The sequence below is a fragment of the Carcharodon carcharias genome, chromosome 1 (assembly GCF_017639515.1).
Source record: "Carcharodon carcharias isolate sCarCar2 chromosome 1, sCarCar2.pri, whole genome shotgun sequence".
Taxonomy (NCBI): Eukaryota; Metazoa; Chordata; class Chondrichthyes; order Lamniformes; family Lamnidae; genus Carcharodon; species Carcharodon carcharias.
In genome coordinates this window covers 197,950,332-197,976,287 of record NC_054467.1, presented here as the reverse complement: position 1 = coordinate 197,976,287, position 25,956 = coordinate 197,950,332, and the positions used below count along the sequence as shown (strand labels likewise).

General features: G+C 43.6%; 1 protein-coding gene across 2 annotated transcripts in view; it reads right to left on the bottom strand.

Annotated features, from left to right (window-relative positions):
• Positions 1 to 2,958: 2,958 nt before the first annotated feature.
• Positions 2,959 to 25,956, bottom strand: part of ca9 (carbonic anhydrase IX) — a 132,568-nt gene continuing 109,570 nt past the window's right edge. The window contains exons 10-12 of one of the 2 annotated variants that reach the window (XM_041195565.1): positions 19,613 to 19,636; positions 14,116 to 14,206; positions 2,959 to 3,440 (exon numbers count right to left, since the gene is read on the bottom strand). In XM_041195565.1, coding sequence (XP_041051499.1) covers positions 3,380 to 3,440; positions 14,116 to 14,206; positions 19,613 to 19,636 — 176 coding nt within the window. In that variant the 3' untranslated portion in view covers positions 2,959 to 3,379. The remainder of the gene's footprint in view (positions 3,441 to 14,115; positions 14,207 to 19,612; positions 19,637 to 25,956) is intronic. The other variant, XM_041195574.1, reaches the window with a different exon arrangement.

The following is a 25,956-nucleotide window of genomic DNA, read 5'->3' as shown; positions in this document are numbered from 1 at the left end:
TTAGAGGTGCAGTGTCCTTCTGAGGGTGCACTGACAGGACTGGAGCAGATCATGCACAAGATCAGATACTTGATGGGGCCAGTAACATTTTCACCTGCTGGCTCACAGTTTACAAGTGAGTGAGAGCAGATGGCTGAGACAGGGACAGCAGCGGAGGGTCTATGTTATAGAACTCAGCCGTCTCCAAGCTCTGCTCAGCTGGGCATCGATGCTGCACCCGGAGGCCATGGATAAACACGAGAATCATTAACCTTCAAATTGGACTCAACACAATCACAGAGAGATTGGAGGAGTCCACCCTAAATATGAGGGGAGGGTGGCAGAGGGCGGGAATGGGGGAATGGGGTGTGGGTGGAGATGTTGTAGTCCACCGAGGTGCTGCTGTCTTCCAGGGAGAGAGTAAGCAGGGGCATGCTCCATCATCCATTCCAATCATAAGAGCAGTTAGCATATGAGAATGGGCAACCTGGTCTCTCTTGAGGAAGTGGTGTGCTCACAGTCTAATGCATTTGAGTTAAATGCCAGGCGTGTCAGGTTCCTGTTGCACCGCCATTTCTCCCAGTTTTTAACCCCTGCATTCATCCACATCCTTTCCCAAACCAATGCTTTCGTCCAGGTTAAACTTCAGCCCAATGTATCTGCTCTTTTCTCACTTGATCATCTCGATGCCCATATTATTTGAGGTAAATGTAAAATTGTAAGCAAAAATGAATTACTTTAGGACACTTTTCAGGAAGTGAATTTTATTTGTTGAATGCTTTATTCATCCACAATCACTAATTTTGGCATGAATCACCTTTTATTTTGAAAAGCTGAACCATTTGTTTAATTTTGAAATTCTGCTCAGAGATAGCTCCTTTAAAATGTCCCTTAAAATCCACGTCAAGTAACAAACTGAGGAAGCAGCATAATTAATTAAAGCTACTCCTAATTCAGCCAATCACCCTGAGTTTTTGCTCCCTGCCCCCAAAATATTAAATTTAAACTCCTCATCCTGATCCATCCTCAACTTTTCTCATCTTACCTCTGCAACCTCCTCCAGCCTTGTATCCACCCTCGCCACAGTCTTTTGCATGTTCCCGTCTTCATTTTTCCCATCCATTAGTGACAGGGCCTTGAGCCATCTTGGCCCACTCCACTCCAGATCTCATTGCATTCTTGGGCAAAGGACATGAATTCCAAAGGTAGGGAGAATGTAAATGCCCTTGACATCAAGGCAACTTTTGACCAAATGTGGCATCAAGGAGCCCAAGATAAACTAAAGTCAATGAGAATCAATGGGGAAAGCTCTCCACTGGCTGGAATCATACCTAGCACAAAGGAAGAAAGTTGTATTTGTTGGAAGCCAATCATCTCAGCTCCAGGCCATCACTGCAGGAGTTCCTCAGCGTAGTGTCCTAGGCCCAACCGTCTTCAGCTGATTCATCAGTGACTCCAATACAAGGTCAGAAATGGAGATGTTTGCTGAATATTGCACAGTTCCATTCACAACTCCTCAAATATTGAAGCAGCCTGTGCCCACTTGCAAAATGACCTGTACAAAATTGAGTGGCAAGTAACATTCGCACCAGACAATTGCTAAGCAATGACCATCTCCAACAAGGCAGAATCTAACCTTCCCCCCTTGACTTTCAATTGCATTACCATCACTGAAACCCCAGTATCAACATCCTGAGGGCTACCATTGACCAGCAACTTGACTGGACCAGCCATATAAATACTGTGGCTACAAGGGCAGTTCTGAAGCTGGCAATTCTGCGGTGAGTAACTCACCTCCTGACTCCCCAAAGCTTGTCTACCATCTAGAAGGCAAAAGTCAGGAGTGTGATGGAATACTCTTCACTTGCCTGGATGAGTGCAACTCCACCAACACTCAAGAAGCTCGACAACATCTAGGACAAAGCAGTTCGCTTGATTAACAGCCCATCTACAAACATTCACCCCCTCCACCACCCATGCATAGTGGCAGCAGTGTGTACCATCTACAAGATGCATTGCAACAACTTGTCAAGCCTCCTCCGACAGTACACTACAAACCTATGACCTCTAGCACCTTGAAAGACAAGTGCAAAGGAACAGCAAGTTCCCATCCAAATCACATATCATCCTGATTGGAATTATGTTGCTACTCCTTCATTGTCACTGTGCCAAATTTCTGAAATTCCTTCCCTTTATTGCAGACTGCTGTGGTTTGTGAAGGCCACTCACTATCAACTTCTCAAGCACAATTAGGGTGGACAATAAACACTGGCCTTGCCAAAGACACCACATGCCATAAATGAATTTTAAAAACTCTGTCCCTGAAATCATTCATTGCATCACTTCTCCCTCTCTCTTTGTAAGCCTCCTGAAAAGCCATTTTTTATGATCAGACTTGTGGCCAACCCTCCTAAACTTTCTCTCTTTGGAGCTTATTTCTCTTTCTAGATGAATTTGTGAAGGCCCTTGGGACTTTTTTGTTGTTGAAGGCACTTTGGAAATGCAAGTTGATGTATTAGTACCTGAGGGACAGGGTCTTCTCTATCGAATTGTGATCATTGTTTTCCTTTACTCCAAAGAAGACGCTTTATTTTAGACTGTAATTGAGATGTAGTTGCTAACTGCTGCCATTTATGGTTCACAATAATGCTTTTAAAAAGGTCTCTCTATGACATCCTGCCACTTCTTCTAGCATAGGTTAGTAGACTTTATATCACTTTATAAAATATCAGTTCAAAACTTAAAAGTATAAATATATTTTTGTGCACATCATTTTTCTCCCTGTCACAAAATTACACTTCACCACCAGACAGATTACATAAGAGCCCATTTGTGTAATCACAATCAGTAAATATGCCCATGTGCTCATCAATAATATTCCTTTTCCCACCATCATCAAATATGTGTGTGACAATACAGCCCATAATATTACGTAACTTGATACTTAATGTAGAAAAAACACAAGCACTCAATAATTCATTTAAAGTTAACTGTTTTATACAACTGATCAAAATTGTTTACCATGCTTCTAGTATCTGAAAAACCAATAACTTCAGTGGAATTTTTTTTTCTTCATTCACGGGATGTGGGCTTCGCTGGCCGGGCCAGCATTTATTGCTCATCCCTAGTGCTGCTCTACTCTTTAGCTACCACATTTCTTTACATTGCGCTCAGATCACAACATGCTATGATGCAGTATTTATTAAAACTTTACTTCTTCCTAATACTGCACAGAATAATTGTTATTCAGAAGCCAGATCAAATTGCATCGAGAGACATCCGAAGTTCTGAAGACCGCAGATAATAAGCAGGTAATTTGCTCTTGAGGAATCAGTAATGTCTGCTCTAATACCCATGTTCAATTCCAGATTTCCAAATGGTAAACTTATTCACTGCGATCTCATGCCTCCATTGTAGCAGCAGGTTTATAAATTACCTTCTGTCCTCTTTCAGTGTTTGATCTATAAGAGGTAAGAAATACATAGTTTGTAATAGGAAGCAAAAAATTACTGTGAAAGGAATGAGAAAGAGAAAAATTGCTAGGTTTTTACGAAGAATGTGGGTTCACCCAATTGAAAATGTGGCTTATGTTCAAAATATAAGCGTATATAATTTTGTTGCTCTTTCTCTTCCATAAGAAATACTCCAATAGATGGTGGCATGGTGCTCATGTCACTGGGCTAGTAATCCACAGTCACAGGCTAATGGGAACATGGGTTCAAATCCCACCATGGCAGCTGGTAGAATTTAAATGCAATTAATTAATCTGGAATATAAAGCTAGTGTCAGTAATGGTGACCATGAAATTATCATTTATTATCACAAAAACCCACCTGGTTCACTAACGCCCTTCAGGGAACAAAATCTGTCATCCTTACCTGGTCTGGCCTACATGTGAGTCCTGACCCACACCAATGTGGTTGTAATAATTATAGTTTTGATAAACATAGGACTGTAGCTTTAAGAATAATCCTGTGCTGTAAGATCACATGATCTATGAAAACCAATAGCAGCGTGGAGAGAGTTCTTTTTTAGTTATATGGTTTGATGCACATATATAGTTGCTGCTGCTGTCTTGTAAATAAAGTTATATGTGTCCACCAAGAAAAGTTGCCTGGGAGATCAACCCTATAACAAACTGGCGACAAGGATAAATCAGATCCAATGGTGTACCTTGCCCAGTGATTGTGAGTATCTACGTTTATTAAAAAGAAAGGAAGATATACTCATCCGAAATGCCACAGTTTGGCAGAATTGATCCCTTTGAGCCAGCCACAAATGACTGGTCTCAATATATAGAATGTCTTGCATTCTACTTTCAACCCAATGAAATCATGGGGGAGGAAAAGAGGAGAGTGATTCTCCTAGGTATTTGTTGAAGCTTGATGGCCCCCAGTGCCCCAGATTCCAAGACTTTCAGTGAATTAGTAGACCTCATTAAGGGACATTTTCAATCCAAGTCTTCAGTTACAATGCTGAGGTTCAGGTTCAATTCACGGAATAGAGTCCTGGGGAAGACCATTGCTACTTACGTGGCAAGATTAAAACAACTAACGGAATATTGTGATTTCAGTGAAATCCTGAATGACATGCTCAGGAATTATTTGGTATGTGATGTGCAAGAGGACACTATTCAGTGAAGATTGCTGGTTGAAGTGGGATCTAGATTTTAAGAAAGCATTAGAAATAGCACTAGCAAAGGAAATTACTGTAAGGGCTTCACAATCAATTCAAGGGGCACAAAGTGGTGCAGTTCTCCTAGTTAGGTGTGAACAGTCAACCGAAAGTGACGCGAAAAGCCCGGACTCCGCTGTGAAGTGAGAAACAGCCCCCGCCAACCGAAAAATAAGAGGAAACAGCTTAGCAGCAAAGTTGAAAACTAATTTTTATTGATGTGGAAACAATCACACTCCTAACGATTGGCAATTTAAAAAGGTGGAGTGTTATTTTTGTCACAGAAGTGGACACATATTGAAACATTGCAAAGCAAGATTTAAACAGGCTTCCAGACATCAGCCGAAGTCCAATGAAGTCTATAGTAGAAGAGCCTGAAACAACCAATTCTGACATTTATTCATTATTCAACATGAAAGTTGGGAAGACAGAGCCAATTATTGTCACAGTGCAAGTGACTGGTAAACTCTTAAAAATGGAAGTAGACATGAGTGCTTCCATTACCGTAATACAAGAACACACTTTCAGGTATTTAAGTAAAGGGATCAACAATTAAATTTGGAATAAGTGACTGCCAAGTTGAAAACATACACAGGCAAAGAAATCCAAGTAAAAGGTATGACCAGAACAACTGTTCATTATAGAAACCATTCGACACAGCTACCAGTGATGGTGGTAGAAGGTAAAGAACCAAGCCTTCTAATTGGTTGAAATAGGTTAAATTAAACTGGTCCGAAATATTCCAGTGGCGAGCAGGTGGACTGCCAGAGCTGCTAAGAAAAATGACACCACCTTCAAGGATGAACTGGGAAAAATCCAAGGCCTACAGGCCAAGATTTACATGGACCCAGAAGCAACCCCTTGCTTCTTGAAAGCAAGACCGGTGCCATATGCCCTGAGAGAGAAGGTTGATGCTGAGTTGAGCTGCTAGAGAGGCTGGGTGTTCTAAAAGTGGTTCAGTTCTCAGAGTGGGCAGCACCCATAATCCCTGTCCTTAAACCAGACCAGACTGTCTGGATCTGTGGGGACTATAAACTAACTGACAACAAAGCAATCAAAATGGACAGGTACCCTATTCCCAAGGTTGTAGACCTCTGTGCCAAACTAGCAGGAAGAACAACATATACAAAACTTGACATGAGTCATGCATAGCAGCAACTGGAACTGGATAATGCCTCCTGAGAATTTGTGGCCATAACTACCCACAAAGGGTTACATCAATATACACGCCTACCCTTCGGTGTTTCCTCAGCCTGTGCTATTTTTCAGAGGACAATGGAGAGTTTACTGCAGGGACTGCCTCAGGTTGTGGTCTACCTAGATGATGTACTGATAACTGGATTCACAGAAAAGGAACAATTGGCTAATCTAGAGGAAGTCCTGAAATGATTTTTAGAAGCAGGAGTGTACCTAAAAAAGAAAAAATGCACTTTTCAGGCAAATGAAGTCACTTATTTGGGCCACTGGGTAGATGCCCAAAGGTTCCACCCTGTTGAAGAGAAGGTTAAAGCAATCAGAGAGTACCCACACCTAAGAACGTCTCTGAACTTAAATCATTTTTAGGGATGGTAAATTATTATGGCCGATTTCTACCAAATTTATCAATGGTTCACTGCTAAAGAAAGACTAGTGTTGTGTTTGGGAGTCACCCCAAGAAGAAGCCGTCATGAAAGGAAAACAGCTCTTGCACTCTTCAAATTTGTTAGTGCATTATGACCCATCAAAGGAATTGGTGTTAAACTGCGAGGCGTCCCCCTATGGAGTGGGAGTGGCACTATCTCACAAGATGGATGACAGTACAGAGAGGCCGATGGGATATGTATCCAAGACGCTTACCACAGCTGAAAAAGGATATTTTCAGATCAAAAAGGAAGTCACTTATTTGTCAATTAGCTTTGGGGTAAAAGAAAAATCCACCAATATGTGCATGGCTGACATTTCACGATAGTATTAGACCACAAACTACTTTTGGGTCTGTTTAGTGAGGAATAGGCTATACCTCCCATAGCCTCTGCAGGAATACAAAGGTGGGCCCTAATTTTGGCAGCATATCCATACACCTTTGTACATAGACCAGGGATTCATATCGTCAATGCTAATGCCGTAAATCGCCTTCCTTTGCAAGAGAACAATGACCACATCCCAATTCCCCAAGAGCTCGTATTAGTGATGAATTTCCTGGATCACCAGTCTATGCCAGACAGATAAGAAACTGGACGAATCACGATCTAGTCCTGTCTTGAGTGAGAGACCAAGAGTTACATATTGATCCCAGGAACCAGTCTCTGAAGAATTGAAGCCATTTTTCAACCGAAGACGCGATGAGCAGGCAAAATGGTGTTCTATTATGGGGTGCACAAGTAGTAGTTCCTTCACAAGGAAGGGAACCACTCTTAGTAGAACTAAACATTGCCCATCCAGGAATCTCACGACTGAAGGTGATAGCACAAAGTCATATTGGGTGGCTGGGGATGGACAGCGATACTGAAAAGTTGGTAAAACACTGTGCGAAATATCAATAGCTACTAAAGTTGCTGCTGGCAGCCCCATTACACCCATGGGAATGGCCTGGTAGACCCTGGATGAGATTGCAAATAGATTACGTTGGCCCTTTCCTTGGAACCATGTTTCTACTGATTATAGATGCTTATTCCAAGTGATTAGACATTTATGAGGTAAGGTCGCCAATGTCAGGCACTACTATAGAAAAACTACGCCAGAGCTTCGCCATCCATGGATTGCCAGAGATAATGGTCTCAGTTAATGATACTGCACTTACGAGAGCTGAGTTTCAGCAATTTGTCAGCATCAATGGTATTAACCACGTGAAGACTGCTCCGTACCATCCGTTATCTAACTGACTGGCTGAAAGAGCAGTACAAGCTTTTAAGGTGGGAATGAAAAAGTTAACAGGAGAATCGTTGGAAAGTGAACTTTCTGGTTTCCTATTTCACTACAAACAACCACCCACACAACGACAGGAGCAATGCCTGCAGAATTACTGTCTTCGAATAAGGCTAAGCCTGATACTTCCCAATTTGGAGGGGAAGGTGGAGGAAAGTCAAGGGAACCAAAAAGTGACTCATGATTTGCATTGTCGTGAGCGCCAATTTACTGTTAGAGAAGCAGTGTATGTAAAGAATTTTGGTGGAGGACCAACGCGGTTACCTGTAAAGTAAGCTCTGTGACTGGACCATTGTCGTACCACATGGAAGTGGAGGGCTGGATCACCTGTAAGCATGTGGATCATTTAAGAAGAAGGGAGATACCCCAACAAAATGATGTTCCACCTATAACCATTCCTGAACCAGTGCTTCCTGTTGAAGTTGCTTAACCAAGGACTGACATTCCTGATGTCTCTGTTGGAGTGGAAGACAATGAGCTGCATGTGCCTCATGAGGTACCTGATGTTAATGCAGTTCCAGAGAATGTGGTTCCTGCAAAAGAATCTGAAGTCATGGAGCTACGATGTTCCACATGGATCAGGAAACCATCTGAAAGACTGAACTTGTAATTTCATGACCTGTGTAAATATTGGAATGTGATGAGATAAATATCCTTGTAAATACAAAATGTACAAAAGATTTTAGAGGGGAGGAATGTAGTAATTATAGTTCTGATAAATGTAGGATTGTAGCTTTAAGAATAATCCTGTGCTGTAAGATCACATGATTTATGTAAACCAATGGGTTAGCAGCGCAGGGAACCTCCAGGGGAGAGTTCTTCTTTCGTTGTAGAGTTTGATGCACACATGTAGTTGCTACTGCTGTCTTGTAAATAAAGATGTGTCCACCAAGAAAAATTGCCAGGAAGATCAAATCTATAACAGTGGTTGACTCTTAAATGCCTGCTGAAACGGCCTCATAAGCTACCCAGTTGTGGCAATTAGGGATGGGCAGCAAATGCTGGCTTTTCCAATGATGCCCAGACCCCATGGAAGAAAGAAAGAACAGATAAGAGTTATATGCATTGATGGCCATTATATTAAAGGTGTTTTGCATTAAAGGCCTGGCGTAATACTAAGGCATGTAGACCAGAAGGCTCTTAACTTCTTGTCTGTGCTAAACCAGCTTCTGAAGCTGAATCAGTGTTATAACCAATTAGTGTTATGCCAGTGGGCTAAAAAAGGAAAAGAAAAATCAGCAAAGGGCTTGCTTCTGCTCACTATCCAATAAGCCCTGCTGGATGTTGTGTGAGAACATGAACATGATTAGCTGTGATGCCCTCTATGTATTAAAAGGTCGCTGACATTCACCTTCAAGGCTCCTATGTGAATAATTTGTTTTGGCTGAGGCACCAGAAGCCATGACACTGTACTTATTACCTTCAAGAAAAGAACGGAGAAAACAGGTGGGAAAATGAGTGAGCAAGGAATCTCATTTTGAAAATGAAGTCTTAGAACTTATGATCACCCTCCACTTCTTTGGCCTGATTACCCTCCCCTCCATTTTCCTTGGCCCAGCATGTGTGCTTTTCACAAGCGACTTGAACCTGTTTCATCCCATTCAATGTTTGGAGTTCAACTGATATAAATATGTTGGCCAACAGTGGGTAGGACTACAATCTGAGAACTGCAGTTTGCTTCAAATCAGAAACTGGCCATGAAACAGTCCTGCACATCTTACTTACCCAGCTCTAAGGCACCTACATTTGGCAGATCAAAGCAGAGGTACAACATGTCTATCACCTTGTGACCCCACTAATATTCAGCAACACAGTACCTGGCTTTTGGATTGCTCGCCTTCTCACTGAGGAAAGTTTGTGGTTGTCAGACTGTGTCTCCCCCTAGTGACAGCATTGTGATTGCAATCAGCATTGCTTAATAAGCTCAATTTTCTCAGCTCGGTTAGAGCTTTGAGACCCTGACATTAAGACCAAATGAGGGTTCCGTGCCTGAACTTGCCAGAAGCAAGACCAGTGGTGCAATCTTCCAGGAGGTGATCTCCTAACTGGCTTTTCCCACCCGTGGCTCTGTCATTGGAGGAGGGAGCCTCTGGCTCCAATATCCCCTGACCTGCCAATTGTGGGCCGCTTCCATTGAGCCAATGGCCTCTGCATGCTGTGGTGGGGGGATGGCAGCGGGGGGGGTTGGTGGGGGGGAGGTCTGCATTCCCTGGGAAAGTTCTATGGAGGCCGGAATGCATAGGAGAGCTGTCCTGACATGGTTCCTCCGATTTTTGTGGTTCCATCCATCTCCAATTACAGTGCTGGGAAAATTCAGTGGATGTGGTGTATTTGGATTTTCAGAAAGCTTTTCAGAAAGCTTTTGATAAAGTCCCACTGAAGAGGTCAGTGTGCAAAATTAAATGTGAATTGAATTTGTGCTTGATTTATGATCAATGTTTACTGTTAAAAAAACATCTTTGCAAGGGGACAGAACCCACTTGTTTTTTGTATTAATTTACAGGATGTGGGCTTTGCTGGTGAGGCCGGCATTTATTGTCCATCCCTAATTACCCTTGAGAAGGTGGTGGTGAACTGCCTTTTTGAGCGGCTGCAGTACCTGTGGTGTAAGCTTAAGAACCTAGCTTAAGAAACTCTATTGTTTACTGATATTTCAGATTCAGTTCAAATTTATTTTGTGAAGGGACTAAGTATTACCACAACAATAGTGCTGGAGAAATTAATGAGACTGAAAGCAAATAAATCCACAAAGCCTTTAATCTACATCTAAAGGAGGTGGCCATGGAAATAGTGGGTGTGTTGGTTGTCACCTTCCAAAATTCTGTAGATTCTGGAACAGTCCCAGCAGATTGGAGGGTGGCAAATGTAACCCTACTATTTAAAAAAGGAGGGAAGGAGAAAACAGCATATTACAGACCAGTTAACCCAACATCAGTAGTAGGGAAAACGTTAGACTGAAGGGTGTGATAACAGGATACTTAGAAAAAATTAATGGGATTAAACAGAGTCAACACGGGTTTATGAAAGGGGAATCATATTTGACAAACCTACTGGAGTCTTTGAAGGCGTAACTGGCTGAATAGCTAAGGGAGAACCAGTGGATGTGGTGTATTTGGATTTTCAGAAAGCTTTTGATAAAGTCCCACTGAAGAGGTTAGTGTGCAAAATTAAAACACACGGGGTTGGGAGTAATAAATTGGCATGGATTGAGAATTGTTTAGCAGACAGGTCACAGAGAATGAATAAATGGGTCTTTTTCGAAGCATCTGGTGACTAGTGCGGTACCACAGGGAACAGTGCTTGGGCCCTAACTATTTCTTTTTTATTCATTCACAGGATGTGGGCTTTGCTGGCTGGGCCAGTCTTTATTGCCCATCCCTAGCTGCCCTTGAGAAGGTGGTGGTGAGATGCTTTCTTGAACTGCTGCAGTCCATGTGGTGTAGGCAATGCTGTCAGGAAGGGAGTTCCAGGATTTTGACCCAGCGACAGTGAAGGAATGGTGATATATTTCAAAGTCAGGAGGGTGAGTGACTTGGAGAGGAACTTCCAGTTGGTGGTGTTCCCCTGTATCTACTGCCCTTGTCCTTCTAGATGGTAGTGGTCGTGGGTTTGGAAGGTGCTGTCGAAGGAGGCTTGGCGAATTCCTGCAGTGCATCTTGTAGATGGTACACACTGCTGCTACTGTGCATTGGTGGTGGAGGAAGTCAATGTTTGTGGATGTGGTGCTAATCAAGTGGGCTGCTTTGTCCTGGATGGTGTCAATGTTCTTGAGTGTTGTGGGAGCTACACTCATCCAGGCAAGTGGAGTGACTCCACTCCTGACTTGTTGATGGTGACAGGCTTTGGAGAGTCAGGAGGTGAGTTACTCATCGCAGCATTCAGGCCTCTGACCCACTCTTGTAGCCACTGTATTTCTATGGCTAGTCCAGTTCAGTTTCTGGTCAATGGTAACTCCCCGGATATTGATAGTGGAGGATTCAGTGATGGTAATGCCGTTGAATGTTGAGGGGCAATGGTTAGAGTCTCTCTTGTTGGAGATGGTCATTGCCTGGCACTTGGGTGGCACAAATGTTACTTGCCACTTGTCAGCCCAAGCTTGGATATTGTCCAGGTCTTTCTGATTTGGACATGGACTGCTTTACTATCTGAGGAGTCATGAAACAAGCTGAACATTTTGCAATCAGCGAGCATCCCCACTTCTGACCTTATGATGGAAGGAAGGTCATTGATGAAGCAGCTGAAGATGGTTGGGCTGAAGTCACTACCCTGAGGAACTCCTGCAGTAATGTCCTGGAGCTGAGATGATTGGCTTCTAACAACCATCTTTCTTCTTGAGCATTTTAAAAGGTCTTTGTCCGGTTTTTAAAATTTTAGAAACATAGAAAAGATCTTTTAATGGCCTTTTAAAATGGTTGAAGCTATGTCTGTCTGTGACCCTTGAGCTAAAGGAGCTTTCTGGCACTATCTGGGAAACTCACACCTTGTTATCTCTGAAGTGATATTAAGACACCTCTGTGGGCTGCTCAGACAAAATTCAAAGAGAACTATACAAAGACCATCTGCATTTCCTAACCCAGGTTGGCCAATCAGAGTCAATTTGTCTGCTAGGACAAAGGACCCCACAACCTTCCTTTCAATTTTTAATGGTTGGAACATTTAACCACCTCAGGAACCCAGACAAGGACACTACCCTAAGGAACTCCTGCAGTGATGTTCTGGAACTGAGTTGATTGACTTCCAACAACCACAACCATCTTTTTTTGTGCTAGGTGTAACTCCAACCAGTGGAGAGTTTTCCCCCTCATTGCCATTGACTCCAGTTTTACTAGGACTCCTTGATGCCACTTGCAGACAAATGCTGCCTTGACGTCAAGGGCAGTCACTCTCACCTCACCTCATGAGTTCAGCCCTTTTGTCCATGTTTGCACTAAGGCTGCAATGAGGTCAGGAGCTGACTAGCCCTGGCACATACTGAGCATCAGTAACAGGTAATTGCCCAGTAAATACTGCTCGATAGCACTGTCGATGACCCCTTCCATCACTTTACTGATGATGGAGAGTAGACTGATGGGGCGGTAATTGGGCGGGTTGGATTTGTCCTGTTTTTGTGTACAGGACATACCAGGGCAGTTTTCCACATTGCCAGGTAGTTGCTAGTGTTGTAGCTGTACTGGAACAGCTTGGCTAGGGGTGCAGCAAGTTCTGGAGCACAAGTCTTCAGTGCTATTGCTGGAATATTGTCAGGGCCCATAGCCTTTGCAGTATCCATTGCCTTCAGCCATTTCTTGATATTACGTGGAGTGAACTGAATTGACTGACGACTGCCATTTGTAATGCTGGGCACCTCCACAGGAGACTGATATGGATCATCAATTTGGCAGTTCTGGCTGAAGATTGTGGCAAATACTTCAGCCTTATCCTTTGTACTGATGTGCTGGGCTCCTCCATCACTGTGGAGCCTCCTCCTCCAATGAGTTGTTTAATTGTACACCACCGTTCATGACTGGATGTGGCAGCACTGGAGAGCTTAGATCTAATCTGTTGATTGCAGAATCACTATTGCTTGCTGCTTATGCTGTTTGGCATGCAGGTATTCCTGTGATGAAGCTTCACTAGGTTCACACCTCATTTTTAGGTATGCCTGGTGCTGCTCCTGGCATGCCCTCCTGCACTCTTCATTAAACCAGGGTTAATCCCTGGCTTGATGGTAATGGTAGAGTGGGGCATATGCCCTGCCATGAGATTACAGATTATGTTTGAGTACAATTCTGTTGCTGCTGATGGCCCACAGTGCCTTTTGGATGCTCAATTTTGAGATGCTAGATCTGTTTGAAACCTATCCTATTAAGCATGGTGGTAGTGCCACCCACACACATCTATTGCTTTTGCAGCACCACTGGTAGGGGTAGGCACTGAGAAAATGCTCCACTTGGATCACTGGGGCCTTGGGGGTGTTCTTTGATATTTGTGGCTCCCTCTTGGAAAGAGCCTCTTCCTCTAATGCCTGCCCACCCCAGCCAGCTGAAGGAAGGGAGGTGTGCACTCCCATGCTGGAAAGCACAACAAATCATCCTTAACTGAGGCCTTAAAGATCTTAATGACATCAATTTATGCCACTGCCACACTATTTTCCTAATTCAGCCCAAAGGTTCTAAAAATCAACTGGAATTCAAGACAGGTTCAGAAAATTGTGTTCAAGTCTAAGAATGCTCCCCGAAATAGGCTCGAGTGACTTACTCCTGTTCCTGTGTGAATTTATTTCAGATAATAAACTTGACTAGTAGCTTAGCCTGACAATGCAGTGCTTTCCCACTCAACATAAATATGAGCCTTTGGTGCGTCATGTTTTTCTTTCTTTATTGCTTCAAACGTACACATTTTTAAAAATGCTGTATTTAGTTTTAAGCAGATTGTTTGGTACAATTATACCGCTCTGTATTAAGAAAAGTAAAACTTTCCAAATGAGTTAATATATTATTTGATAATGATCTGTTATATTGTTGTTACAGGTCTCAACTTATTTCTGAAGTAGATAAAAAGTGTTCTCATCATTCTCACCTTTGTCTTTTCCTTTGCTTCAACAGATAAATTACAAAGGCCAAAACAGTACATCCAAACAAGGTCCCAAATATAACGGCCAGCGTGTCACCTACAGATACATAATAAATACATTTATTAGAACTCTCATTTAAAGGCAAAAGACCCTGAATTTCCTTTGGGATGGTGGGTCATGGGAGGTCCAGTGGGGGAAATGGTTGGACGGATGTTTTGCATCAGCTGCTGTATCTATTTCCTGACCTTAACCAAGCTTGGCAGCAGCAAGGGGTCAACACCAGTTCAATGGAACAGAATAAGTGGGTTCACAGGGGCTTTGCAGGCTATGGTGATGGCATGGAATGCTCCAGATGATAACAATGAAATGGACTGGCTCATAAAGTAGGTCGATTGCACATTGTCTCTTCCTTTTTAGTCAGACCTGTCAGCTTTGAACCCATGTGGCTTTCAATCACATATTTTTCTCCACACCTTTTTAGCGAAATCCAAGATGCCCAGGTACTGTTACAGGCACTGTCTTGATTTATGGTATTGGCCTATTCCTGTCATGATCATAAAAACTCCAGCAGGCCTAGAGATCCTAGATTTTTTTGTGGTGGTCAGCAATTCCTACTCCAACATGGTATGGTGATAGAATGGAGTATTTAGAGCACAAGCAGTTGCTACCTTCAAAGACATGCATTCATTTTACTTCAAGTTGACTCAGAGATATTGATCACAACCCCATTGCAGGGGTCTGGCTCAGATTACCATTGAATCAGTAGACAAAGTGAACTTTCTAATGGATTTGAGTCCCAAGATTGCTTGACCATTTGAATGGATTCCTACCAGAGGCCTGCAAGGAATCTTCTGGAATGGCTGCAAATTTGGCCTGAAACTGGATATGTAAGAGTTTCCTGCTTTGCCTTACAGGCTGGAACTTGAATCCAACACAAACCATGGGATGGGGAACCGGGGCTCTTTAAGTCAGAAGCTCCTGCTCCTTGCTGCTCAGTCAGCATGGCAGCAGAACAGGTTTATGCCTCGTCAAAACTGCTGAAGTGGAGCCGGTCTGGAGATCCAAGAACAGGTTGGGTATTGGGTTCCCAAAGGTAGAGGGTGGGAGGCAAGGAGTCAAAATTATTTTTCTACTTTTTGGGGAAATCTCTATTTGTAAGGGAACTATGGGACAGTCGGGCTGTTTTACAGGGGTTACCTGGTCTAGACCTGGATCAGCCACTCCTACCGTAATTTCCGGTAACACAAGCGGGGTTGCTATAGATGCACCTCCAAACCACTAAAATCCTGTTCCTTTCTTCTTTCCAAGCGAACTTCAATGGAATAGAATTCCACGAGACAGGTGCTCCAGTAATTATTTCTGTGGTTTTTCTGGATTCTTGATCTTAAAGGTTTGAAATTTGCAACTACTGTCTCAATATTAGTGTTTCTCTATTTTTTAATGGAAAATCACAAACCTGACTCTCAATCCAAGGAAGATGGTAAAAATAAGAATAATAATAGGATACAGTTAGCAGGGGGAAATGACTGTACAAACTAAAGAAGTTACATGTTGCAAATGTTAACTTGTGGCATAGATTGCTACCTCGGGGCAATGAAAGGCGATTCACTTGAAGCATTCAAAAGGGAGCAGAACACATTCCAAATTTAGCAGGCAGGGAAGTATGGGTTTGGTTCAGCAGACTGATATTCTTTGTCATGCCAACCATGACACCCATTGCTGGCACCCCAAAGCAGCAACCTCAACTTCAATATGGATGACTTCAGTCACACTCTGGTTCTGATCAAAACAGGGCCACCAATGCCAATTCCTTTGCCTTCACAAAGTCTCCTCACCTGGCAATAATTTCTATCACTTATGTTATCCAAACCACCATAGTGGCCTCTCTCTTTATTCACTTGCACCTTTATTGGAATACTAGTCTTTCTATCTAGAGGGTTATAATACAAGGGAGTAGAAGTCATGCTTCAGCTATACAAGACCAAGTTAGGCCACACCTGGAGCATTGCAATCAGTTCTGAGTACCACACCTTTGGAAGGATATCTTGGACTTAGAGGTTCTGCTGCATTACCAGAATTATACCTGGGACTGGATTTTTCCCTCCTCTGCCAGTGGGTATGAAGGCAGGGTTGAATCGTAAAATGCATTGCGTGACCTGCCTGCCACCTATCTACCCACCCCTGACCTGTCGTCAGTTTTACAGAGGGACGGCGGAAGCGTTGGGTGGCCCACCTACTCTTGGGCCTATTGAAGCTATTAAGTGGCACTTAAGTGTCTCATTTTATCCCCGCCACTATTTTATCTGCAACAAGAGAAGGCCCAGGCCAAGCGGATGGCCTGACAGCTAGAGCGGGTGGGGGGAACTCCCTTTGGGAGTCCCCTGTGCCCATCAGAGGCATACCCCATATCCTGCCCCCCATTTATCAAACCAAGCACCTCACCTCTCTGACAGCCTTCTGCCCCAGCACTACTGTGAGCTTACCTTCAGTCCAGTCTCCATTGCCTCCTCTTCTTTGGGACTGCCTGTAGTCCCAGCAGTGACCACCGCTCAAACCTGGCGCTGCTGGGACTACAGCCAGCTGCTCCCAGCGTTAAGTGGCTGCAGGGCAGCCAGCTTTATCGTGGGAGGGCTCCCCACTGAATCTATCGTCGGGTGGGAAGGTGGGGGACAAGGTGGCTCATAAAGTCCAGCCCCTGGACTGCAGGGCTTAAATTACAAGGAACAACTTGTATTCCCTGGAATTTAGAAGGTTAAGTGATAATTTGATTAAAGATGAAAAGGAATAAATAGGGTAGATAGAAAAAAACTACTTCTGCACATTGGGGAGTCTAGGACTAGGTGGCATAGCCTAAATGTTAAAGCCAGGCCTTTCAGGGGTGAAATTGGGAAACACTTCTACACCTAAAGGGTGGTAGTAATTTGGAACTCTTTTCCAAAAAATAACAACTGATGCTGGGGCAATTGTTCATTTTAACTCTGAGACTGATAGATATTTGTTAACCAAATGTATTATAGTACATGGGGGAAAGACCCGTATGGAGTATGGGCCAGAATTTTAAGTTGATTGGGTGGGCGTGCGCCTGAACTGAACACATGTGAAATTATGTGAAATGATGTTGTGTGTGTGTCCAGATGTCATCGCGCACGTGAGGAATATTGAGGATGGCGGGCGTGCATGGGGATCGGCAGTGCCCGTCGACAATTAAGGGGCCAATAAGGGCCACTAAAAACCTTATTGTCCACTCTCCTCTGGTTCAAGATGGCGTCAGGGATATTGAGCGGAATTTTCTGGACCCTGTTGGCGACGGGTGTCATGGTGGGCGTGACCGGACAATACAGTGAGAAGGCCAAAAATCGGTTTTACATCATTGTGACACCAGCTTGCGATCGTCCGCTCCACCCGTCTGTGACAGGCCACATTTCCTGCCATTGCACGTCGGGAACCTAATTTCAATACTTTAGCATAAGCCCTTTTACTTTTACATAAGCCCTGCCGCTGGAATCACCCACCCCCCAGGCTGGATCACTCGGGCACATGACATGTACTTAAGCGACGTGCACCTGATGAGCTGCACTTCACTCAGGACTTCGAGGTTTGTTTCCCTATCTTGCTTTGGGCAGCACTCATGGTCATCAGTGCCAGGCTTCACAGGCAGCATCACTTCATTTCTAGGGGGCTCACGGCAGATATCTACTTATGAGACCACCCATAAGGTGGGGGTGGCTTTTCAATGGTTGCAGGGCTAGTGCTTGCTTGGGGAAGAGGCAGAAGTGGCCTCAGGCAAGGGAGAGGCTGCAGGACGAGGGCTGTACTGGGGAAGGGGGGTATCCCAGGGTGTGTATGGGGGGCGCATGTTGATCTGTATAACTGACCTCAAGATGGTGAGGGCTAAGGAGGCATTCTCCAGAGGAGGTGAGGTCAGATGGAGATGTGAGGGTGTGTGTGAGAGAGTGAGTGATGATGTCCCTTGAGCTGGCAGTGAGTGAGATGCCAGTGAATGTGTGATGGCCTTGTGAGTGTGTGAGTTTAGAATGGTGATGATTGACTTACTCTGGTGCACAAATGAGATCATTCATCCGTTTTCTGCACTGGATGGCCAACCTCTAGTGTGCAGCATTGGCACTGACCACCTCTGCCACCGCCTCCCAAGCGGGAGTGTTGAGACTCGTGGGCCTCCTGCAGCTAGAGCGGGAGTAGAGGACATCGCGGCAGGGCCCTAGGCAACCAAAAGGTGCCACGGGGTGTGTCACTGAATTGGGGGGTTGTGCTCTTCTTGGCTTTTGGGGTCATGTCTTCATCGGAGCTGTCCTGAGTTGCAAGAAATGTGAAGTGTGCACGCGGCTGCAGTTCAAATATGACGATCAGTGTGAGGAAGCGGTGAGGTAACAGTGTGATGGGCAAATAGGAGGCAGCCCACCAGTAAGATGGCATGTTTCCTGTGGCTACATAATTAATGAGGCAGGAAGGGGATGATGCGACGAGAAAACCCGCCATTGCGGTCAATGGGTAAAACGTCTTTTTTCATACCCGCTACCGCACTTAGTGCAAATCTGGGATGATTCCATCGATTGAAGTTATTGAGGCTCTTGCCTGATTCAGGCAGACGGATCAGATGGAAGGAGCAAGTGACTATTTCAACCACTCAGTTCTGCTGAAAGGTTGCCGACCTGAAATGTTATTTATTTTTCTCTCTCCCAAAGCTGCCTTATTTGGAAAGTATTTCCAGCATTTTCTGTTTTAATTTTGTTTTCTGCAGTATTTTGCTTTTGTATTAAATTTAAAATCCTTGTCCTTGTCTTGTAGTCCTCTCTCCTACAATTCTCTATCCTCTTTTAAAACCTTCTCAATCCATCTTGCTTCGCACTCTTTGGACTTTGACTCTGGCCTTTTGTGTGTGTCCTTTGTGGATGACCATTAGTGACAGCCTTCAGCTGTCTTCGGTCCACTCGCTGGAACACCCTCTCTAAACTTACCACCTTTCCAATCCTTTCTTTTCTTTTTCACTTCCCTCTTTTCCTTTATGAAGTTTCACAAAGCCCATCTTTTAAATCAGGTATGTGGTGAGTCCTCCTAATCCCTTCTTCCATGGCTTGATGTCTATTTCTGTTTTTGAATTATCTTGGGATGCTTTTATATGAAAGGTGTTATATAAATGTAAGTTTTTTTTTATTGGAGGAAATTTAAAATGGTCATTTCCATACGGTTATTTGAACAAAAAATCTTATTTTGCAACCCAGTTTAAGATTTTGTCCCTTTGAAAAGTGTTTGTGCAGTCTTTCAAGTTTATGATGATATCATGTAAAATTTGGATCCTTTAGTTATTAGTTCATTGAGTAAATATTATCTGTTCTAACAAGAAATATGAGACATCTATTAATATGTAGCTTTTAGCCAAATTAGAACCTGCAGCATGGAGATAGAAGCACAAGGACCGAAGGATTGTTTTCGATCAAAAGGAAAACTCTTGAAAGGAAAAGCAGAAAATTTTAAAATACTTACCTAAAGTGAAATGGTTGCCATCTACTGAATTGAAAGAAGAAGAAAGAAACAGAAGTTACACATTGTCGAAATACACAGGATGGTACGCCACTTAATAATAAACAGCACTGCGAAGAAATAATTTGGCAAGCTTTATCTTTGAAAGTAAAATACCCTTTTAATACACCAATTTTGGAAGAAGAAAAGAAAAGTCTGGATCTTGCCAGCTAATGAGAGTTATAAATAATGTGCTTAGAACTGAGAGTACATTGTGCACCTAGTAAATGATGGAATCCAATAACAATCTTAAGGTTCCACCCCTGTCAGGAATTAGAGAAAAACAAACAGCCTTTCAGGCCCAGCTTTCAGACCCACAGTTTTAGATCAGTAATCTGATGCCCTTAAAGGTAAATTTTCCAGTTTCTCTATCAAGTTGTCAGATATTAATAGCAATGTTTTGAGAATTTCATGTTGATGTGGGCTATTCTTACAATATACATATTAAATAAACTACAACTGACTCTCACTGGATAAATGTATGACAGTGTGGGACTGAGCTATACATACAAATAAGGTTCCAGGTTTTCCCACTGGCCTATGTTGAGCTATTTGTTCCCAGCTACATGTGTTGTGGGGCTTCTAGAACTACGGAAATACACAAAAAAATCCTTAGGCTTTTCCATTCCCGGTTGTTGTCCAGCATCACCTGAAAGACGTTTATTGATAATTCTGGTTGAGGATAGCCTCAAGCTCAACATTTTTGACACTTGTTCATTGGCCCACTGATGCTCTATCTCAGATTTTTTGTTTGGGATTTACAAGCACAAATCGAGTAATGCTGATCAGAGTAGTATGTGGAGAGGTGTTGTGTTGGATCTCGGCTCACTTTATGCCACACTCAATTTCTCATTGGTGGCCGACCCTGTTGTACAAACAGCCTCCTCATAAAACAAAAACAGAATTACCTGGAAAAACTCAGCAGGTCTGGCAGCATCGGCGGAGAAGAAAAGAGTTGACGTTTCGAGTTTCTTTTCTTCTCCGCCAATGCTGCCAGACCTGCTGAGTTTTTCCAGGTAATTCTGTTTTTGTTTTGGATTTCCAGCATCCGCAGTTTTTTGTTTTTAGCCTCCTCATAAAGGTGGGCACATGTATTTGATTTAATTATTAATTTGAATGTGGGTGTCCTGTGATTTAGTGATGCAGGACATCCATTCATAATCCTGCTCTTTCAAAATGGATGTTCAGGATATCAGGTAGCAGAGCCATTTGAGACCTCAGGGAGTGGTCATTGCTGCTGTTTTGTGAGCTGTCCCAGGTCCAGGTAAGGGTCCCATGCCCTGGGTTCTGAGCCATTTTCAATGATGGAACTAATGCATCTTCAGTTGTGATGGCGGAAAAGCTACAACCTCGAGGGACAATGGCTACTTACAGTCGGAGGATCCTTCAGGAAGGCGACTTGATTTCTTTTAATAAATAAATAATCTTAAATAACTAAGACGACCTTTAAGGATAAAAGAGGAAGGCAATGGGAAACCACATCATGTATTCTTTTCCGTAGTCATATTGCTCCTTAAAACTGCAAATGGGAGGCTCCTATGAGTAAATGAAGAGGAAAGTGCAGGACTGCATTGCCGGGAGAACTGAGCAAAGGACCTACTCTTGGGCAGATCACTAGTACTAATCCAGTATATATATATATTTTTTAAATTATTTGTTCATGGGATGTGGGTACTGCTGGCCAGGCCAGCATTTATTACATATGGCATGAACACAATAAAGTTAAGGTAAGTGCATTTCTTCCTTTTCATCATTATTATTCTTCATTTTTTTGCTTTTTTCTGCCAGCACTTCACATTCTCGTAAGCCTTTGTCTCAATGGCTGTAATACTCATTTTTGCCCGAGGTGTTATAACTCATACCACTGGACTTCCCAATGGGAATTTCTCGATCTGAGGTGTTTGGAAATAGAAGACCAATAAAAGAATTCCAGACCATGTCATATCAACAATTGCTAATTCCCTGGCCTAACTGCCTCCGGTTCACCATGGACGTCCAATCCCTCTATACCTCCATCCCCCACCAGGATGGTCTGAGGACTCTTCACTTCTTCCTTGAACAGAGGCCAAACAATCCCCATCCACCACCACTTTCTGTCTGGCTGAACTTGACCTCTCACTCAACAATTTCTCCTTAAGCTTGTCTCACTTTCTCCAAATAAAAGGTGTGGCTATGGGTACCCATATGGGCCCCAGTTATGCCTGTCTCTTTAGGAGATATGTGGAACATTCCTTGTTCCAGTCCTACTCAGGCTTCTCCCACAACTCTTTCCTTGGTACATCGATGACTGTTTTGGTGCCACTTCATGCTCTCGTCTGGAACTGGAAAAATTTATTAATCTTGCTCCCAATTTTCACCCCTCCATCACCTTCATGTGGTCCATCTCCGACACTTCCCTTCCCTTCCTTGACCTCTCTGTCTTCATTTCAGGTGATAGACTGTCCACCAATATTGTTTACAAGCCCACAGACTCACACAGCTACCTCAACTAAGCTCCTCACACCCTGCTTCCTGTAAGGACTCCGTCCCATTCTCTCAGTTCCTTTGCCTCCATCGCAACTATTCCGATGATGCCACTTTCCAAAACGGTGCTTCTGACTTGTCTTCCTTCTTCCTTAACCAAGGTTTCCCACCCGATCTGGTTGATAGGGCCCTCAACCGTGTTCGACCCATCTCCTGCGCCGCTACCCTCATACCTCCCCCTCTCTTCCAGAACCATGATAGGGTCCCCCTTGTCCTCACTTTTCATTCAAAGGATCATCCTCCGCCATTTTCGCCAACTCCAACATGATATCATCACCAAACACATCTTCCCCTCATCCCCCTTGTCAGCATTCCGTAGAGAACATTGACTCCAGGACACTCTCGTCCACTCCCTCATCAACCCCAACAACTCATTACCTTCCCATGCAATCGCAGAAGGAGCAACACCTGCCCCTTTACCTCCTCCCTCCTCACCGTCCAAGGGCCCAAACACTCCTTTCAGGTGAAGCAACACTTCACTTGCACTTCCCTCAATTTAGTCTACTGCATTTGCTGCTCCCAATGCGGTTTCCTCTACACTGGGAAGACCAAATGCAGACTGGGTGACTGCTTTGCAGAACACCTACGGTCTGTCCACAAGCATGACCCAGAACTTCCTGTCACTTGCCATTTCAACACACCACTCTGCTTTCATGCCCACATGTCTATCCTTGGCCTGCTGCAATGTTCCATTGAAGCCCAACACAAACTGGAGGAACAGCACCACATCTTCTGACTAGGCACTTTACAGTCTTCTGGACTTAACATTGAGTTCAACAACTTCAGATCATGAACTGTCTCCTCTATCTTCAGTCCTTTTTAAATCCCTTTTTAAAATTTTATTTTCATTTTTTAATCTACTTATTTTTATTTATTTTTACTTTTATTCATTTATTCATTGTTTTATCCCCTTTTATATCCCCCTTTTTATCCCTATTTTTCTATTCCTTTTTCACCCAACCACCATCCCTCCCCCACCCCATCCCCAACAGGGGTCTCTGTCGAAGGGTCATGAGGACTCAAAACGTCAACTCTTTACTTCTCTACCGATGCTGCCAGACCTGCTGAGTTTTTCCAGGTAATTCTGTTTTTGTTTTGGATTTCCAGCATCCGCAGTTTTTTTGTTTTTATATTATTAGGGCCACCTGTTACTTGTTCCATGTTGTTCTATCACAGAGTGTTGACCCTTGTTCTGCTATTAACACATGTTGCTTTCTTATCTTTATGTCACTATCAGCACCTTCTTTTGCCCTTACCACTACCATTAACATTCCCTTTGTCCTTTAGTTCATGACATCTTTGGCAATCTCTCCTTTGCCCCCACCTATCGCTGACCTTCTATCCAGCTTCACCTGCTCCACCCCCTTGAACAGTATAAATTTCATCACATTTCTACTTCTCTTTAGCTCTGAAGAAGGGTCATACTGACTCGAAATGTTAACTCTGTTTCTCTCTTGACCGATGCTGTCAGACCTGCTGAGCTTTTCCAGCGTTTTCTGATTTATTTCAGGCTTCACAGCTGCTGCTTTGAGTCCATCCTCCAGAAATGCTGCAATGTTGACCTATGAGGATGATGCAGTGTGGTGACAAAGAGGGCCAACCTCCTTGCAACCACCTCATGCAGCAACACCTCCATTCAGCAGGGGGACATGGAACATTTATCATTTGCCTACTGACACTAACAACCATCCTAACAACTGTCAACTGATAACTATTGCTAACTTGCAATAATTTCCTTCCAGAACCCTCAGTGGCCATGTTGGAGGCAAGAAATGTGCCTTTGACTGACTTATTATTACTGGGAAGGAGGAATATATAACTCAGCAGCAAAATTTTAGAGGTTGCAATCAGTTAAAGAGCAACTTCCACCACCTTGCTGATAGAGGGGCCAGCAGCCTTGGGCAGGAGTATCAGCAGCTGGAAGAGCCCCCAGATTTTCCAGTGCCTCCTGGGAGGAGCCGCCAGAGTCCCATTAAGAATTCCTGGCCCCACCACCCACCCCTTCAGGCTCCTCAAGTCCTCATGCAACTCTATTAACCCCTATGTCCCCTCATGCCTCTATGCCAAGCTCTGCCCTTTCACTCACCCCTATGTCCCCTTTTGCTCCCTATGCCAGTCTCTGGCACTTTCAGGCCAATTCACACACCATACACTGTATACAACCAGTGAACACCACAGTATAAAATGGGATGTCTGAAAAAATAGCTCTGAAAAAATGGAATCCATTGATCACTTTCTCCTATGAAAAGTAAAAGGTCAGGATGGCAGGCTAATAAAAGTGTCAATCATCGAGGTCCTTTGAAGTTCTAAAAACCACAAACTACAAGCACTTGAGACCACTTACTTATGCCAACCAATATTGTGAAATTTAAGGCAGAGATCAGGAGCCTGAGCTGTCAATCCTCTGGGGAACAGGTGTTCTGTTATTCTAATTGCTATCTAGGTTCTCAACCAAGCATGCATAATGAAGCTTAGCTGAATGCCCAGACATCTATTAGGACAACAGAACACCTGCTCCGCTGATTGACAGCTCAGGTTCTCTGATCTCTGCATCAATTTCACAATGGTTGTTGATATAAGTAAGTGCTTTCAAGTGTTTGTGGTTTGTGGTTTTGAAACTTCAAAGGCCCTGGATGATTGACACTTTTCTCTTATAGGAGAAAATGATCAATGGATTACATTTTTTCAGAGTTTTTTTTTAGTTACTTTACACTGTGATGTTCATTGGTTGTAGAAAGTGTGCAGTGGGTCAATGGACATGGAAGTGCCAGAGCCTGGCATGGGGGGCATGAGGGGACATAATGGGTGGGTGGCTGGAAGGGCAGCACTTGGCATATGGGGCACGAGGAGACTTAGGGGGTGGGTTGAAGGGCAGAGAATGGCAGGGGAGCATGAGGGGACATAGGAGGTGGGTGGAAGGGGGATATGAGGTGGAACCTTTGAACTTACCTTTTAAAAGGTCCCCTCAGGCAAGCTAGGGTTCATGACTCCTCTGAGGGGTCGTGAACCACGACTCTTTAAAAGCCTGGCTCGACTCAACAAAAGTTGCGGATGAGTAGGAGGTACCTATCTCCACAATGGAGCCTGGGAATTAGGAATCCCAGAATCAGGATCCCACCTGCCATCTTTAAAGGGCTCTTGTGTTAACACAGCTCAGTGAAAACCCAGGCCAGCATCTCAGAAACTGTGCCAATTACCAGTAGGCACATTAGCACACATGGAATGGGCACAGGTGTAGAGCTTGCAGAGAGTGACAAACAACCCACATTTCTAATACCCTCTACAATGCCTTCAGATGGGGAGGTTTCAGATATGGGCTTTGTTCCACTGTTGTCAGGTGGTTGGAAACTGGTCTTTCTAATGCACGTATTCAAGAGCCACTTCAGGCCTCTGAGGCTCGATCCAGGGGACCCAATTCAGTAAAACCCACCATTCAACTTTACATCACTCAATGAGTACTTTGTAGGAGTAGTAGATTAGGAGCTAGAGTAAGGTGGCACAAATGTCAGTCACAATGAGAAGTAGATTTAAAAAGGAGTGACTTTTTGTTGACATTTCCTGACAAATGTTGTTCAAAGTATAAGTAGCTGATCCCATGGAGTTAGGAGATAATTTCTCAATCTGTTTTACATTGGACTTTGTCTACATTCTTTCATTCTCAATGATAGGCAATGCACTGCTCCCGCCATGGTGTGCTTCCTGTGTATGTGAAAATCTGCATCTGAAGCTGTGCGTGGTTCTGATAATGAGTTGACCACAGTAAGTCAAATACGTCAGTTGGAGTC